Source organism: Oncorhynchus mykiss, chromosome 27 (genome assembly GCF_013265735.2).
Source record: "Oncorhynchus mykiss isolate Arlee chromosome 27, USDA_OmykA_1.1, whole genome shotgun sequence".
NCBI lineage: Eukaryota > Metazoa > Chordata > Actinopteri > Salmoniformes > Salmonidae > Oncorhynchus > Oncorhynchus mykiss.
In genome coordinates this window covers 9,888,539-9,903,679 of record NC_048591.1, presented here as the reverse complement: position 1 = coordinate 9,903,679, position 15,141 = coordinate 9,888,539, and the positions used below count along the sequence as shown (strand labels likewise).

The 15,141-nt window shown below is 41.3% G+C and overlaps 1 protein-coding gene across 3 annotated transcripts in view; it reads left to right on the top strand.

Annotated features, from left to right (window-relative positions):
- Nucleotides 1-65: 65 nt before the first annotated feature.
- il15l (interleukin 15, like) overlaps nucleotides 66-15,141 on the top strand; it is a 36,097-nt gene continuing 21,021 nt past the window's right edge. For 2 of the 3 annotated variants that reach the window (XM_036965409.1, XM_021587535.2), the window contains exons 1-3: nucleotides 66-546; nucleotides 8,328-8,855; nucleotides 9,434-9,481. In XM_036965409.1, coding sequence (XP_036821304.1) covers nucleotides 8,700-8,855; nucleotides 9,434-9,481 — 204 coding nt within the window. In that variant the 5' untranslated portion in view covers nucleotides 66-546; nucleotides 8,328-8,699. Of the gene's footprint in view, nucleotides 547-8,327; nucleotides 8,856-9,181; nucleotides 9,482-15,141 lie in introns of those variants that run through there. The other variant, XR_005040048.1, reaches the window with a different exon arrangement.

Sequence of the window (15,141 nt, the reverse complement as noted above, 5' to 3'; positions counted from 1 at the left end):
GTCGTGCCTGTGTCAAGATCGATCGGAAGTGGGTGAATGATTATGTAATTATGTAATGTTATGTAATGGAAGTTCGGCTCTTTTTACTGACTCTGATCTTTTCGACTCGTTCAGTCAAAATAACAGATCTTTCGACTCATTTCGTTAATTTGAGTCATTAATCCTGCTGTAGAATTAAGTCGCGTACAGTAGGTCAAACGAACGACTAAAATGAACGATTCAATGAGAAAAATGAATCGTGACCCTCGAGTCAGTATAAAAAGTACCGTTGAAAAATAACATCGTGCACTAATAAAGAACTGCGGTTGTGTTCGGGTTGGACTCTCTAGGCTACACTCTTGAGTGTAAATGAGCATTTGAAATGTCAGGATTTTGTTGCAGTACAAATATTATAGATTTTAGCTACACAATTTGAACTTCAACTGTGGATTTTAAAGTATCCTATGTCAAGTCATCTGCTTCTTGACGGAATTACTTTTGTTTTCACTTTGTACCTACATACGGTGCAAACTTCAGTAGTCTTTCAAGCTGATTTACCATGTCCGGGTAAGTTACCACTCACTATATGTGTGAACCAGTAGCCTACTGAAATAGAGAAGAATGCATTTATTTTGAGTACCTATCCCAAGTGCCACTGAAAAAAACGGAACAATCTTCTTTATCCCAAGTGCCTCTGAAAAAACGGAACAATCTTCTTTGCATAAATCGCGCGTTGACGTCATTCATTTTACCGTAGGCTAGGCTGTATGAAATTCATATTTTTTATGTATTTAACTAGGCAATCATTTCCCGTAAAATAGATTTCAAGAATCCTATGGTGTTTATTTTAGCCCTGGTATTGCACACGCTTTCAGGTGAATGTTCAAAGTGCAATAACGACCATGTCTGACATTGCTTACATACCTATCATATTAGCTTCTAAACTGCGGGATGATCTCAGAAAATCGATTTTCTTCACTACTACAATTTAGGGCCGATTATCCTGTCTTCACAACTTCTAGAGATATTTCAGCAAAACGATTTTGTGGTAAATGTATCACATTTTTTGAAATGTTGAAAAAAATATACAAGCAGGAAAGCCTTAAGATAAATAAAACAAGTTTTAGATCATTTTTGAATAAAGTAGTAAGTAATATGTTGAATGACTGTGTTAGGGGCAACGCGCCCCTCCCTCCCTAGTACACTACTGTTGCATCATGTCAATTTCATTATAACATAATTTTGCTCCCAAGTCAGGTTTGGTGTTCATAAATTCACTCCGAAGTGCCAGAGTGTGCTCGTAAATTCAGAGCCTTGTCAGAGTGTTAGGTCGCTTCGCTCTCGGGGGGTTCAGAGCGCACGCTGACACTGGACACTCACGCCGAGTAGTAGGGTTGAAACTCTTCAAACAACAGCTATGGACAAGTATGTCACACAAAGTATGCAATTTTAAATGAATCATTAGTAAGTGTACTGTCATGTACTAAAAACTACTAAACAAAATAACAAATATCATACTATACACCAGGGGTTCTCAAACAGGGTAGGTGGACCCCTAGTGGTCCCTGGTGTAATTGCAAGGGGTACATGAAATAAAAAAGTGTAATGAACATATTCAGCAGCACAAGGATTCCAGTAACTTTCCATATAATATAGAGGGGGTGGAGGTCCCTGAGGACCACTCAAAACCTTGCCTGCCTTGCCTCAAAATATGCAGGGGTTCCAGTACTCAAAAAAGGTTGAGAACCACTGCTATATACACTACTGAACAAAATAACTGAACATATGTTTGCGTGTTTAATTTTTTATTTTATTTTTTTACCCCTTTTTCTCCCCAATTTCGTGGTATCCAATTGTTGTAGTAGCTACTATCTTGTGTCATTGCTACAACTCCCGTACGGGCTCGGGAGAGACGAAGGCTGAATGTCATGCGTCCTCCGATACACAACCCAACCAGCCGTACTGCTTCTTAACACAGCAACGTCCAACCCGGAAGCCAGCCGCACCAATGTGTCGGAGGCTACACCGTGCACCTGGCAACCTTGGTTAGCGCGCACTGCGCCCGGCCCACCACAGGAGTCGCTGGTGTGCGATGAGACAAGGAGATCCCTACCGACCAATCCCTCCCTAACCCGGACGATGCTAGGCCAATTGTGCGTCGCCCCACGGACCTCCCTGTCGCGGCCGGTTATGACAGAGCCTGGGCACGAACCCGGGGACTCTGATGGCACAGCCCTTAACCACTGCGCCACCCGGGAGGCCCTATTTGTGTGTTTCAATGGATCCAACAAATTGCTGGCAGATATTTTCCCTCAAGACTGTCCAGCCTGTCTTTATGTACGTTACAGACAAAAATCTGATCAGCACCTCAACTTGGTCAACCAACCCCCGCACCTCCACTGGAAGCCTACTGAGGACCTCTGCTGCCTCTCCACTGCTGCTACAGGGGTATTTGTTGCGCAAGAGAGGCAACTGCACTGAAAGAGAATCCATGTTCAGCTCTAGGTACTGATCTAGAAACTCATCCAAGTCCCCCGTGAGTAGCACTCTTTCCAACGTTTGCAGAATGTTTAGACTGTCCTGGTCAAAACGGTCGCCAAACTGAACCTCCACACCATCCAACACTCTAAAATATTCTGCTCTATAGTGATCCACTGCTTTGCCAGCAAATCGTCTTGAGTGTGTCTCAATGAATTCAATCAATGTTGTTGCTTTGTCATACAGTGCAAGGTAGATTTCGTCATTTCTGCTGTTTATCCCACGCGCTGGATAACTGGACACTGATTGGATTTAGCTGGTGTGCTGTTACAGTTACACAGTGGCGGTGGGTTTGGCAGTTTTGATGTGCTGTGAATTTTAAAATGGCTTTTCTCCTGTTCCTCAATCCTGCACTAATGAAGGCAGCATCCGCTCTTTGGCCAAAAGATGGCTGGCTTGAAAACCCTTGTCTACAGTAAAAACACAACACTCCTTTCATTGATGGATTATAATGTAGGGGGGAAATCACGAAACCATCTCTCTTGAAACCTCAACACTCTGTTGGCAAGAGTTTGCGGTTCTATAAATTGTGGGTGTGGCTGATATGGTTTTGTACCATCACTGAGGTATCTGGACAATGCTGTGCCACTGTCATGCTGTGCCACTGTCCCCTATACTGGTGCAGCTGGCAACAAGGTTGACACCTGGTCCTGCCGTGGCTGTGCCACTGTCCCCTATACTGGTGCAGCTGGCAACAAGGTTGACACCTGGTCCTGCCGTGGCTGTGCCACTGTTGGACTGGATTAACCTCACGTTAGTTACGTGCATTGGGTGCCTTTCAGACGGTAGTCACAACCCCCCTGTTACCTTGCCAGCTAAGGAACACTACATTGCATTGCTAGCTTCTCTCATTGACTCAAATTCAAATAGCTGCAAACACTGATTGATGTTACTGTAGCTAGCTAGCAATCAGTTAACCGCTAGCTAACATAAAGAGTGACCTGTAATTTAATGCAGCGACAATTAAGACTGGTGACGGTTATAAATGTGTATTGTATTGAGTGGTAGAAGTACCCCTGTGACAACAATTTTGGACCCCCTAAATGTGGAGTATGAAATAATTTTTACATAACTAATGCCTGCAATGCAGTGAAGAAAACGATATGACAACAATAACGTCTAATGTAACTGGCCCCTCTAACAGTACAACTGGCCCCAGTTTATTAGATGGGGCCAGTTTTATTATTCGATGGTTATGTGTTTATTTATTAATTTAGTTATTTGATTTACAATTGTAGGATCCTGTCACGTTGTATAAATTATAGGAGACAGGCGCAGGAATACGAAATATGGTTTCTATTTACTTCATCCGAGATGGAATGTGACGGGGACGAAGCCAAAAACAAACACGTAAAATATAACACAAGGCTGTAACCCAAACAAAGAGCGAGGTGTAAACAACAAATATATATACACAGGACGAGATCCGTAATAACAAGAGCACAATAACGCGTAGTACCAAAGCCGAAACAGAGCACAGGTGCTCACAAGACCAACGGACATGGAACAATAACCGATAAGGACAGGGGGGGGGGGGGCAGAGGGCACCTATATGCGCATACTAATCAGGGGAAATGGGAACCAGGCATAAGTTATGAGACAAGACAGTCCGGGCTTGGTGGTAACGATCCAGTTCAGTGACTCCTAGAAGGCCGGTGACGTAAAAATCTGCCGTTTCCAGCTACAATAGTAATTTACAACATGAACAATGTCTCCACGAATAAGAGGCCATCCGTAATTTCAATTAAGATATTAATGAGCGAGCTAGGACGGACGTAGTCAATATAACTATTTGTTCAGCACATTTGAAACATAGAATTCAGAACATGGGTCGTTCTTACAGTATTCTCCCTGTACTCTAAGTCAGAACTATAGGATAAATAAAGGGGGCATATAAGCAGACAATGAAAGCTCTTACAATAGGCTACATATACACCACCAAATTCTAACAGCTTACTACACAACATACTGACAACAACATATTCAGAAAGTATTCAGACCCCTTGACTTTTTCCACATTTTGTTATGTTACAGCCTTATTATTAAATGGATTAAGTAGGCTTTTTCCCTCATCAATCTACACACAATAACCTATGTAAAAAAAAATTAAAAATAAATATTACATTTCTATAAGTATTCAGACCCTTTACTCAGTACTTTGTTGAAGCACCTTTGGCAGCGATTACAGCTGCAAGTCTTATTGGGTATGACGCTACAATCTTGACACACCTGTATTTGAGGAGTTTCTCCCATTCTTCTCTGCAGATCCTCTCAAACTCAGATTGGATTGGATTGGAAGCTTCGCTGCAGAGCTATTTTCAGGTCTCTCCAGAGATGTTTGATCGGGTTCAAGTCCGGGCTCTGGCTGGGACACTCAAAGACATTCAGAGATTTGTCCAGTCTTGGTTTCATCAGACCAGAGAATCTGGTTTCTCATGCTCTGAGAGTCTTTAGGTGCCTTTTGGCAAACTCCAAGTGAGCTGTCATGTGCCTTTTACTGAGGAGTGACTTCTGACTGGCCACTCAACCAAAAAGGCCTGATTGGTGGAGGGCTGCAGAGATTGTTGTCCTTCTACAAGTTTCTCCCATCTACACAGAGGAACTCTGAAGCTCTGTCAGATTGACCATCAGGTTCTTAGTCATCTCCCTGACCAAGGCCCTTCTCTCCCGATTGCTCAGTTTGGCCGGATGGCCAACTCTAGGAAGACTTTTGGTCGTTCCAATCTTCTTCCATTCAAGAATGATGGAGGCCACTGTGTTGTTAGGGAACTTAAATGCTGCAGACATTTGTCGGTAAACTTCCCCAGATCTGTGCCTCGACCCAATCCTGTCTCGGAGCTCTACTGGCAATTCCTTCAACCTCATGGATTGGTTTTTGCTCTGACATGCACTATCAACTGTGGGACCTTATACAGACAGGTGTGTGCCTTTCCAAATCATGTCCAATGAATTGAATTTACCACAGGTGGAACCACTCCTTTCAAGTTGAAGAAACATCTTAAGGATGATCAATGGAAAGAGGATGCACCTGAGCTCAGTTTCGAGGAAGGTGGTTTGGCGGTATTTCGTGTGCAAATTCTGTCATCAAACTATGGCATTCTCTGGATTTATGGTGCTTTCAAGACAACTGGGAACTCGGGAAAAAAAGGTTGAATCATGACGTCAGTGATCTTCAGGTTGGGGCTTTAGAAATTCCGAGTTGGGTGACCGTTCAAAACATATTTTCCCAGTCAGAGCTTGTTTTTTTCAGAGTCTGAGATTTCCCAGATCCATGTTTCCAGTTGTTTTGAACGTGGCAGAAGTCATGTTGGATTGATAGCATGGCCAAGGTTGAATATTTATCATTTCAAGCTTGGAAAAGAGACCCTTATACCCAGACTTGGACCACACACCCACTCCACTGAATAGCAGGCTAGTGGTTGCTTTGTATCGCTTACAGTTAGCCACTGATTCCTTCAAAACCACTCATTGTTGAATTTACAATTTCCAATTTGTTGTGTAATGTTTATGTCCAATGGCAGATGAGCATTGGTACATTTTATCTACAATTTATCTTCATATGACAAGAGTTGAAAATGATTTGACAGTAGATTGTCGACTTGATTCATGATGATGACTGCTAGCTTGCTAGTTAAGATTTTGAAAGTATGATGTTGACATGATCGGTCCAATCAAAGCTACGGTAGATATAACATGATTTGACGTAATTTTATCTGTGGCCAATTACCTTGAGCCTTCTTGGATGGGCACTTCTAACGTAACTCTATGGCAGCACCCAAGGGGCTTGAATTTTCGAGCTCTCCCCGTAGATTTTGCAGTGACGTATTGTCCCCATGAGTGACAGAACACTGCAATCACGGCACAACTAGAGAACATTACCAACCCCTACGCCCCATATTTTCCGCTGGCCTCCTCACCACCACAGAAAACACAGAGCTAGGCTGAAACACCTGCAACATCCAAACAGGCAACAATTATTATTATTTATTTTTTGCCAAGAGTGGGCAAAGCTGTCATCAAGGCAAAGGGTGGCTACTTTGAAGAATCTCAAATATAAACAAATATTTTGATTTGTTTAACACTTTTTTGGTTACTACATGATTCCATATGTTTTATTTCATAGTTTTGATGTCTTCGCTATTATTTAAAAATGTAGTAAATAGTAAAAATAAAGAAAGACCCTGGAATGAGTAGGTATGTCCAAACTTTTGACTGGTACTGTACATAGTTTTTGCTAAACAGGTGGGGCTCAAAACAGCCCTGAATGACAGGTCGCCACTGTGTAGACCTTACCGTGAAATGCTTATTTACAAGCCCCTAACCAACAATGCAGTTTTAAGAAAAATAAGAGTTAAGAAAATATTTACTAAATAAACTCAAGTAAAAAAAAATAAAAAATTACAATAACAAGGCTGTATACAGAGGGTACCGGAACCGAGTCAATGTGCAGGGGGACAGATTAGTCAAGGTAATGGAGTTAATATGTACACTACCGTTCAAAAGTTTGGGGTCACTTAGAAATGTCCTTGTTTTTAAAGTAAAGCACATTTTTTGTCCATTAAAATAGCATCAAATTGATCAGAAATACAGTGTAGACATTGACTATTGTAGCTGGAAATACAGTTGTACTTGACTATTGTATCTGGAAAGGGCAGATTTTTGTGCAATATCTACATAGGTGTACAGAGACCCATTATCCTGTGTTCCAATGGCACGTTGTGTTAGCTAATCCAAGTTGATCATTTTAAAAGGCTAATTGAAAACCTTTTTGCATATCTGAAAACTGTTGTTCTGATTAAAAAAGCAATAGACTAGTTGAGTATCTGGAGCATCAGCATTTGTGGGTTCGATTGCAGGCCCAAAATGGTCAGAAACAAAACACTTTCTTCTGAAACTCGTCAGTCTATTCTTGTTCTGAGAAATGAAGGCTAGTCCATGCAAGAAATTGCCAAGCAACTGAAGATCTCGTACAACGCTGTGTACTACTCCCTTCACAGAATAGCGTGACTCCTGGATACTGGCCTCAAACCAACAATGCAGATTTCCTCTGTCCAGTGTCTGTTCTTTTTATTGGCCAATCTGAGTTATGTCTTTTTCTTTACAACTCTGTCTAGAAGGCCAGCATCCCGATTAGAATACCCTGCTTTTATTTCGTCACACTCACAACTGCAAGCAGTTTTCTGTAATTAGCTCGCCATTAACTTGTGAGTAATGATTTTGTTGTGCGTTTATTTTCCTGGAATAATGAATACACATTTTCTAAAGTTAAGACGTTGACAGCTATGATATGATCATTATTTGAACTGACTAGCTACCAAGCCAGAAAATAATCAAAACATTCTTTAGAAAGTTACCTGGTTTGCTAGATTGACATATATTTAATTCATTTTTAAAGGATGAGTTTCTTGGTGTTAAAATACAGTAGTATTCAATCCACCGGTGGATTCAAAATGAGTAGCCTAACAATTATTTACATGGCCCCAGTTGCATTTGCATACAAATTAATTGTATGTATGAAATCAATACTATGTAACATGGGGTGACGGTTCTTAATTGACAGTGAGCAGTTAGCAAAGTAACCATAGATGAGAATTGACAATGACTTACTATTAGGCATACGTCCATACAAAACAAAGGTAATTTCTCTAGAACTTTTCAATTTGAAATGTGAATTGCACAGAATACTTTTTTTTAAAGTATCTTTTATAATCAGCGCTGAATGATGTATGACATGGCTTACATAAATGACAGTAATATTCTCTCCATAATCATTGTTCACTTAAACAGTTACTCTCTCTCTCTCTCAACAGTGAGAAGCCTAGACAAGAAAAAGGAGGCAGATGCTGACGGCTTGCCTCATCTCTTCTGCTGCGCTGCTTTCCAGGACACACAAGAGAGATGCTGCATAACAAGTCACCAGGAAGATAGAAGACAGAGTGTTTTACCCCTCATCCAAAAGTGGGGAGCCTACTGGCTAAGAAGGAGGCACATAGCTGGAGTCTTGCCTCATCTCTACTGCTTCTTCCCAGGACACACAGGAGATGTAGTGTCACTAAGAAGGCTGCAATTGACATGGACAATATGCTGAATCCCAAAACAATGGAGGATTTTAAAATAGTTATCTTAATTTTAAGCTACTTCTCTACTGATCTAAAGCTCATGTGAAAGAGTGGGCCCATGCCATGCTGAGGAGACAGAGGACTGACACTCTTCTAGCCCTTTTGCTGTGGTTTCTCTTCTTCATCGCCATGACAATGAAACAGGCATATGGAAAATCCATGTGCAGTAAAGAACTTCCCGGAATTGTGCGAAAATGCATTGAGGAAGTTCACAAGATGGTATCCAGATGTTTTCATTTTTTTTCTCTACTTGTTTTTCATATTACCTCAAACACTGAGTTTACTAAACATTAGGAACACCTTCCAAATATTTGCACCCCCTTTTCCCCTCAGAATAGACTCAATTCGTCGGGGCAGGGACTCTACAAGGTGTTGAAAGCATTTCACAGGGATTCCAGCCCATGTTGATTCCAATGCTTCCCACAGTTGTGTCCAGTTGGCTGGATGTCCTTTTGGTGGTGGCCCATTTTTGATACACACGGGAAACTGTTGAGTGTGAAAAACCCAGCAGCATTGCAAGTTTTGACACACTCAAACCGGTGCGCCTGGCACCGACTACCACGATTGAAGTGTATTTAACAAGTGACATCAATAACGAATCATAGACTGACCAGGTGAACCCAGGTGAAAGCTGTGAAAGAGCAGGTGTTCCTAATGTTATGTACACTGAGTCTATGATGGAATACAATTCAGCACGCTGTAGAATCAACATCAGCACACAATCACATGACTTTTTGACTGTTTGTTTTTGTGTTTACATTATCTGTGTTGTAGCCTGTTATTTTCTCTCTTACCAGGAATCATTTGATTGCAGACTGTACACCCCAACTTTGGCTGATTATCAGGTATGTGGTTTATTTGCGTTATTTCTGCATTAATAACACAGTCGCTAGTAAAAGTCTCTACACCCATTGCACAGCCTTCACATTACGCTGCCCTAAAATAAAATAAAAAAAATGTATTTTTCCTACCGATCTAAAAAAACATTTTATAGGAAATGTTCCAAATTAATACAAAATAGGAAATTAAAATGTCTTCATTGATCAAATCAAATTTATTTATATAGCCCTTCGTACATCAGCTGATATCTCAAAGTGCTGGACAGAAACCCAGCCTAAAACCCCAAACAGCAAGCAATGCAGGTGTTGAAGCACGTTGGCTAGGAAAAACTCCCTAGAAAGGCCAAAACCTAGGAAGAAACCTAGAGAGGAACCAGGCTATGAGGGGTGGCCAGTCCTCTTCTGGCTGTGCAGGGTGGAGATTATAACAGAATATGGCCAAGATGTTCAAATGTTCATAAATGACCAGCACGTCCAGTGAACAGGTCAGGGTTCCATAGCCGCAGGCAGAACAGTTGAAACTGGAGCAGCAGCACGGCCAGGGGACAGCAAGGAGTCATCATGCCAGGTAGTCCTGAGGCATGGTCCTAGGGCTCAGGTCCTCCGAGAGAGAGAAAGAAAGAGAGAATTAGAGAGAGCATACATAAATTCACACAGGACACTGGATAAGACAGGAGAAGTACTCCAGATATAACTGACTGACCCTAGCCCCCCGACACATAAACTACTGCAGCATAAATACTGTAGGCTGAGACAGGAGGGGTCAGGAGACACTGTGGCCCCATCCGATGATACCCCCGGACAGGGCCAAACAGGAAGGATATAGCCCCACCCACTTTGCCAAAGCACAGCCCCCACACCACTAGAGGGATATCTTCAACCACCAACTTACCATCCTGAGACAAGGCCGAGTATAGCCCACAAAGATCTCCGCCACGGCACAACCCAAGGGGGGGACGCCAACCCAGACAGGAAGATCACATCAGTGACTCAACCCACTCAAGTGACGCACCCCTCCTAGGAACAGCATGAAAGAGCACCAGTAAGCCAGTGACTCAGCCCCTGTAATAGGGTTAGAGGCAGAGAATCCCAGTGGAAAGAGGGGAACCGGCCAGGCAGAGACAGCAAGGGCGGTTCGTTGCTCCAGAGCCTTTCCGTTCACCTTCACGCTCCTGGGCCAGACTACACTCAATCATATGACCCACTGAAGAGATGAGTATTCAGTAAAGACTTAAAGGTTGAGACCGAGTTTGCGTCTCTCACATGGGTAGGCAGACCATTCCATAAAAATGGAGCTCTATAGGAGAAAGCGCTGCCTCCAGCTGTTTGCTTAGAAATTCTAGGGACAATTAGGAGGCCTGCGTCTTGTGACCGTAGCGTACGTGTAGGTACGTACGGCAGGACCAAATCAGAGAGATACTGTAGGTAGGAGCAAGCCCATGTAATGCTTTGTAGGTTAGCAGTAAAAGCTTGAAATCAGCCCTTGCCTTGACAGGAAGACAGTGTAGGGAGGAAGCCACTGGAGTAATATGATCCAATTTTTTGGTTCTAGTCAGGATTCGAGCAGCCGTATTTAGCACTAACTGAAGTTTATTTAGTACTTTATCCGGGTAGCCGGAAAGTAGAGCATTGCAGTAGTCTAACCTAGAAGTAAAAAAAGCATGGATTAATTTTTCTGCATAATTTTTGGACAGAAAGTTTCTAATTTTTGCAATGTTACGTAGATGGAAAAAAGCTGTCCTTGAAACAGTATTGATATGTTCGTCAAAAGAGATCAGGGTCCAGAGTAACGCCAAGGTCCTTCACAGTTTTATTTGAGAGGACTGTACAACCATTAAGATTAATTGTCAGATTCAACAGAAGATCTCTTTGTTTCTTGGGACCTAGAACAAGCATCTCTGTTTTGTCCGAGTTTAAAAGTAGAAAGTTTGCAGCCATCCACTTCCTTTTGTCTGAAACACAGGCTTCTAGCGAGGGCAATTTTGGGGCTTCACCATGTTTCATTGAAATGTACAGCTGTGTGTCATCCGCATGGCAGTGAAAGTTAACATTATGTTTTCGAATGACATCCCCAAGAGGTAAAATATATAGTGAAAACAATAGTGGTCCTAAAACGGAACCTTGAGGAACACCAAAATTTACAGTTGATTTGTCAGAGGACAAGCCATTCACAGAGACAAACTGATATCTTTCCGTGTAGACCAATTTGGGTTTCCAATCTCTCCAAAAGAATGTGGTGATCGATGGTATCAAAAGCAGCACTAAGGTCTAGGAGCACGAGGACAGATGCAGAGCCTCGGTCTGATGCCATTAAAAGGTAATTTACCACATTCACAAGTGCAGTCTCAGTGCTATGATGGGGTCTAAAACCAGACTGAAGCATTTCGTATACATTGTTGTCTTCAGGAAGGCAGTGAGTTGCTGCGCAACAGCCTTTTCTATAATTTTTGAGAGGAATGGAAGATTTGATGTAGGCTGATAGTTTTTTATATTTTCTGGGTCAAGGTTTGGCTTTTTCAAGAGAGGCGTTATTACTGCCACTTTTAGTGAGTTTGGTACACATCCGGTGGATAGAGAGCCGTTTATTATGTTCAACATAGGAGGGCCAAGCACAGGAAGCAGCTCTTTCAGTAGTTTAGTTGGAATAGGGTCCAGTATGCAGCTTGAAGGTTTAGAGGCCATGATTATTTTCATCATTGTGTCAAGAGATATAGTACTAAAACACTTGAGTGTCTCTCTTGATCCTAGGTCCTGGCAGACTTGTGCAGACTCAGGACAACTGAGCTTTGAAGGAATACCTAGATTTAAAGAGGAGTCCGTAATTTGCTTTCTAATAATCATGATCATTTCCTCAAAGAAGTTCATGAATTTATGACTGCTGAAGTGAAAGCCATCCTCACTTGGGGAATGCTGCTTTTTAGTTAGCTTTGCGACAGTATCAAAAATAAATGTTGGATTGTACTTATTTTCCTCAATTAAGTTGGAAAAATAGGACGATCGAGCAGCAGTAAGGGCTCTTCGATACTGCACGGTACTGTCTTTCCAAGCTAGTCAGAAGACTAACTCTATCCCAGAGTTAATAATTAGTGGAAGCACTTTTGGCAGCCATTGCAGCTGTGAATAATTGTGAATAAGATTCTACCAACCTTGCACAACTCTTAGGGCAACATATCCATGGTTTTTGTCAGAATTACTCAAGCTAATAATTTTGTTTGGGAATTGTTGAACAGCAGTATTCAAACCTTTTCACAGATTTTCATTAAGATTTAAGTCAGGAATGAGAATAAACCAGTCAGAAACACACAACACCTATTGGAAAGCCATTCTGTTTTGTTTTTGGCATAAACGTGTGTAATTGTGTAATGCTCCCCAGTCCCTGCCGGGGACAATGGTACCCAGAACATGATGCTGCTGTTGGGGTTCCTTGGCTCATTGGTGAAATTAGCATTATGACAATATATTTAATTAAATCATTCAAAACCTTTATTAATGCAATTGCAGACAGAAGTTGACAACAGGAACATAACGCATGTTTCCGAGTAAGTTCTGCATCAAAGAAAAGGTCCCAAGTTATTTTATTAACCCCAAAGTCCAGCCCTAGTGATGTCACAGCCTACGTCATTATCCTTTACTCATGAGGCCAAAACCATGCCTACTCAACATTAACTCTTGTTTATATAGCTATCTAAAAGCTTAGCAGTAAATATCCAAGTTGATTTATAGTGGAATGTCTGACTAATCTCTTATCTCTTACACTCCCTTGCAGAGTTCTGTCTTCACAGTCAGTCACACATTTCTCAGACATTTTCTTCATAAGAGGCAGAGAGCCTAGAAAAGTACTGTGAAACAATATTAAACCTCATAATGTATATATATTGTTAATCTGTAGTCTCGGACCCTATAAATGTAAGGAGGGTGGGGCCTTCTATTAATACAACATACGCATAATCAATTATTATAATACATCAAACATTTGGTACAGCCCCTATCATGACCCCTAGGTGAACCCCCTTCATTTCCTCCTTTGAGACTAATTAGTCTCACACCTTCAATCATAATATTTTCCTCTGAAATCAAATAGATTAGGCAAAACCCCCAGATCCAGGGATGGCCTTCTAAAAGGAGAAACAACTCCTGAGATTCCTGGAATGCTGGTGGGGGTGGGTGAGTCTGGCTATACTCCCATTTCCTCTTGATTCCTGGGAAAAACCACACAAGTTGAATAAACAATGGGATTAAAGAGAAACCAGAAATGCACCAGTACCCCCTTCAGCACGATTTGTATCAACTTCCAACAACACCATCATTCCAGCATGTTCAAGAGCAGTTACAGTCATTTTCTTACAAATATAAACAGTAACCAAAATCACCAAACCTCCTACAAATATAGGAGAAAACAATGAAAACAAAGTCAACACAACTTTTCCCACATTTCCAAATTTAGCATTAAACCAGTCACCAATTTTGTCAAAAAACAGATTTTTCAGATTTTGAGACAGTTAAGATAAGATCAGCAATCTTATCAGTTATTGCAGTCATATTCTCAGTGGAGTCAGGGAGGAGCATAACACAATTTTCAGGATCAATAATACCTAGTGCATTACAGTGTCCTCCTTCCTTTGCCAAAAGATAATCTAAAGCCAACTCATGGCGGCTGACGACTGCTTTCAGATTTTAGACATCTAATGAGAGTTGGCTAAATCCTCTGATTGTTAAATTCATATGGGCCTGGAAAGAGTAGGTTAAATTGTTCACCCACTTTCCTAGGACAGCCACACCCCAGGAGGGTATGATAGACATACCAAAATCTCACGCGGCTGTAGGACAGGATCATAGGCTTCCTGATTTTCTGGGATGAGTCGTTTGGCACGCTGCAGTACCCCAGAGTTGGTTTTACCTGTCACATTGAAAGGATCGGTGACCGGAATTCTTAACATGTATAATTTCTGTTCTCCCCAAATAACAACACCCCCCCCCCCATCCAGGAGGTAAAATGAGATACCCCTTTTCACTGCATACCCACATCCATCCAAAAGGTGCCCTCATGCCTTCCTCTATCCTAGAAAGTTGTTGTGTCTTTACTATCATTAAATTGAAGACTTAGTTTTTATCAAAGATTCCTGTAATTAGTATTACGCGATTAAACTGAATAATCATGTAACTGTAATTAACTAGGAAGTCGGGGCACCAAGGAAAGTATTCAGATTACAAAGTTATAATTTCCCAATATAACCTTTCAGATATTTTCATATCTGATCAATAGTCTTCTGATTAATGATTTATTTATAAATTGTTGGTTATCTGCACGAACCCAGTCTTCACTATGAGTCATCCATACATCAATTGTCTTAAATCATTTATTTATTACTAACTAAGTAATTCACAGAAATGCATAAACAAACAAAAAACATGGTAAATGTGTTTACATGAAATGATAGGAAAATGTGCCCTAGTGGGCTGAATCGGCATGGAGTCTTGTTAGACAAGAGAGAAGTGGGGGTCGACTTAAGAACTCACTACAGAGTTAATAATTATAACAATTGAAATGCTAATCCTTTACACATGAACGCTCACTCATTCGGGAACAATTGCAATCAATATATATATATTTATGCTCAGTGTGTCGTCTTGATCGGTGGTGAAAAGTCTTTATTTTATAGAATTGT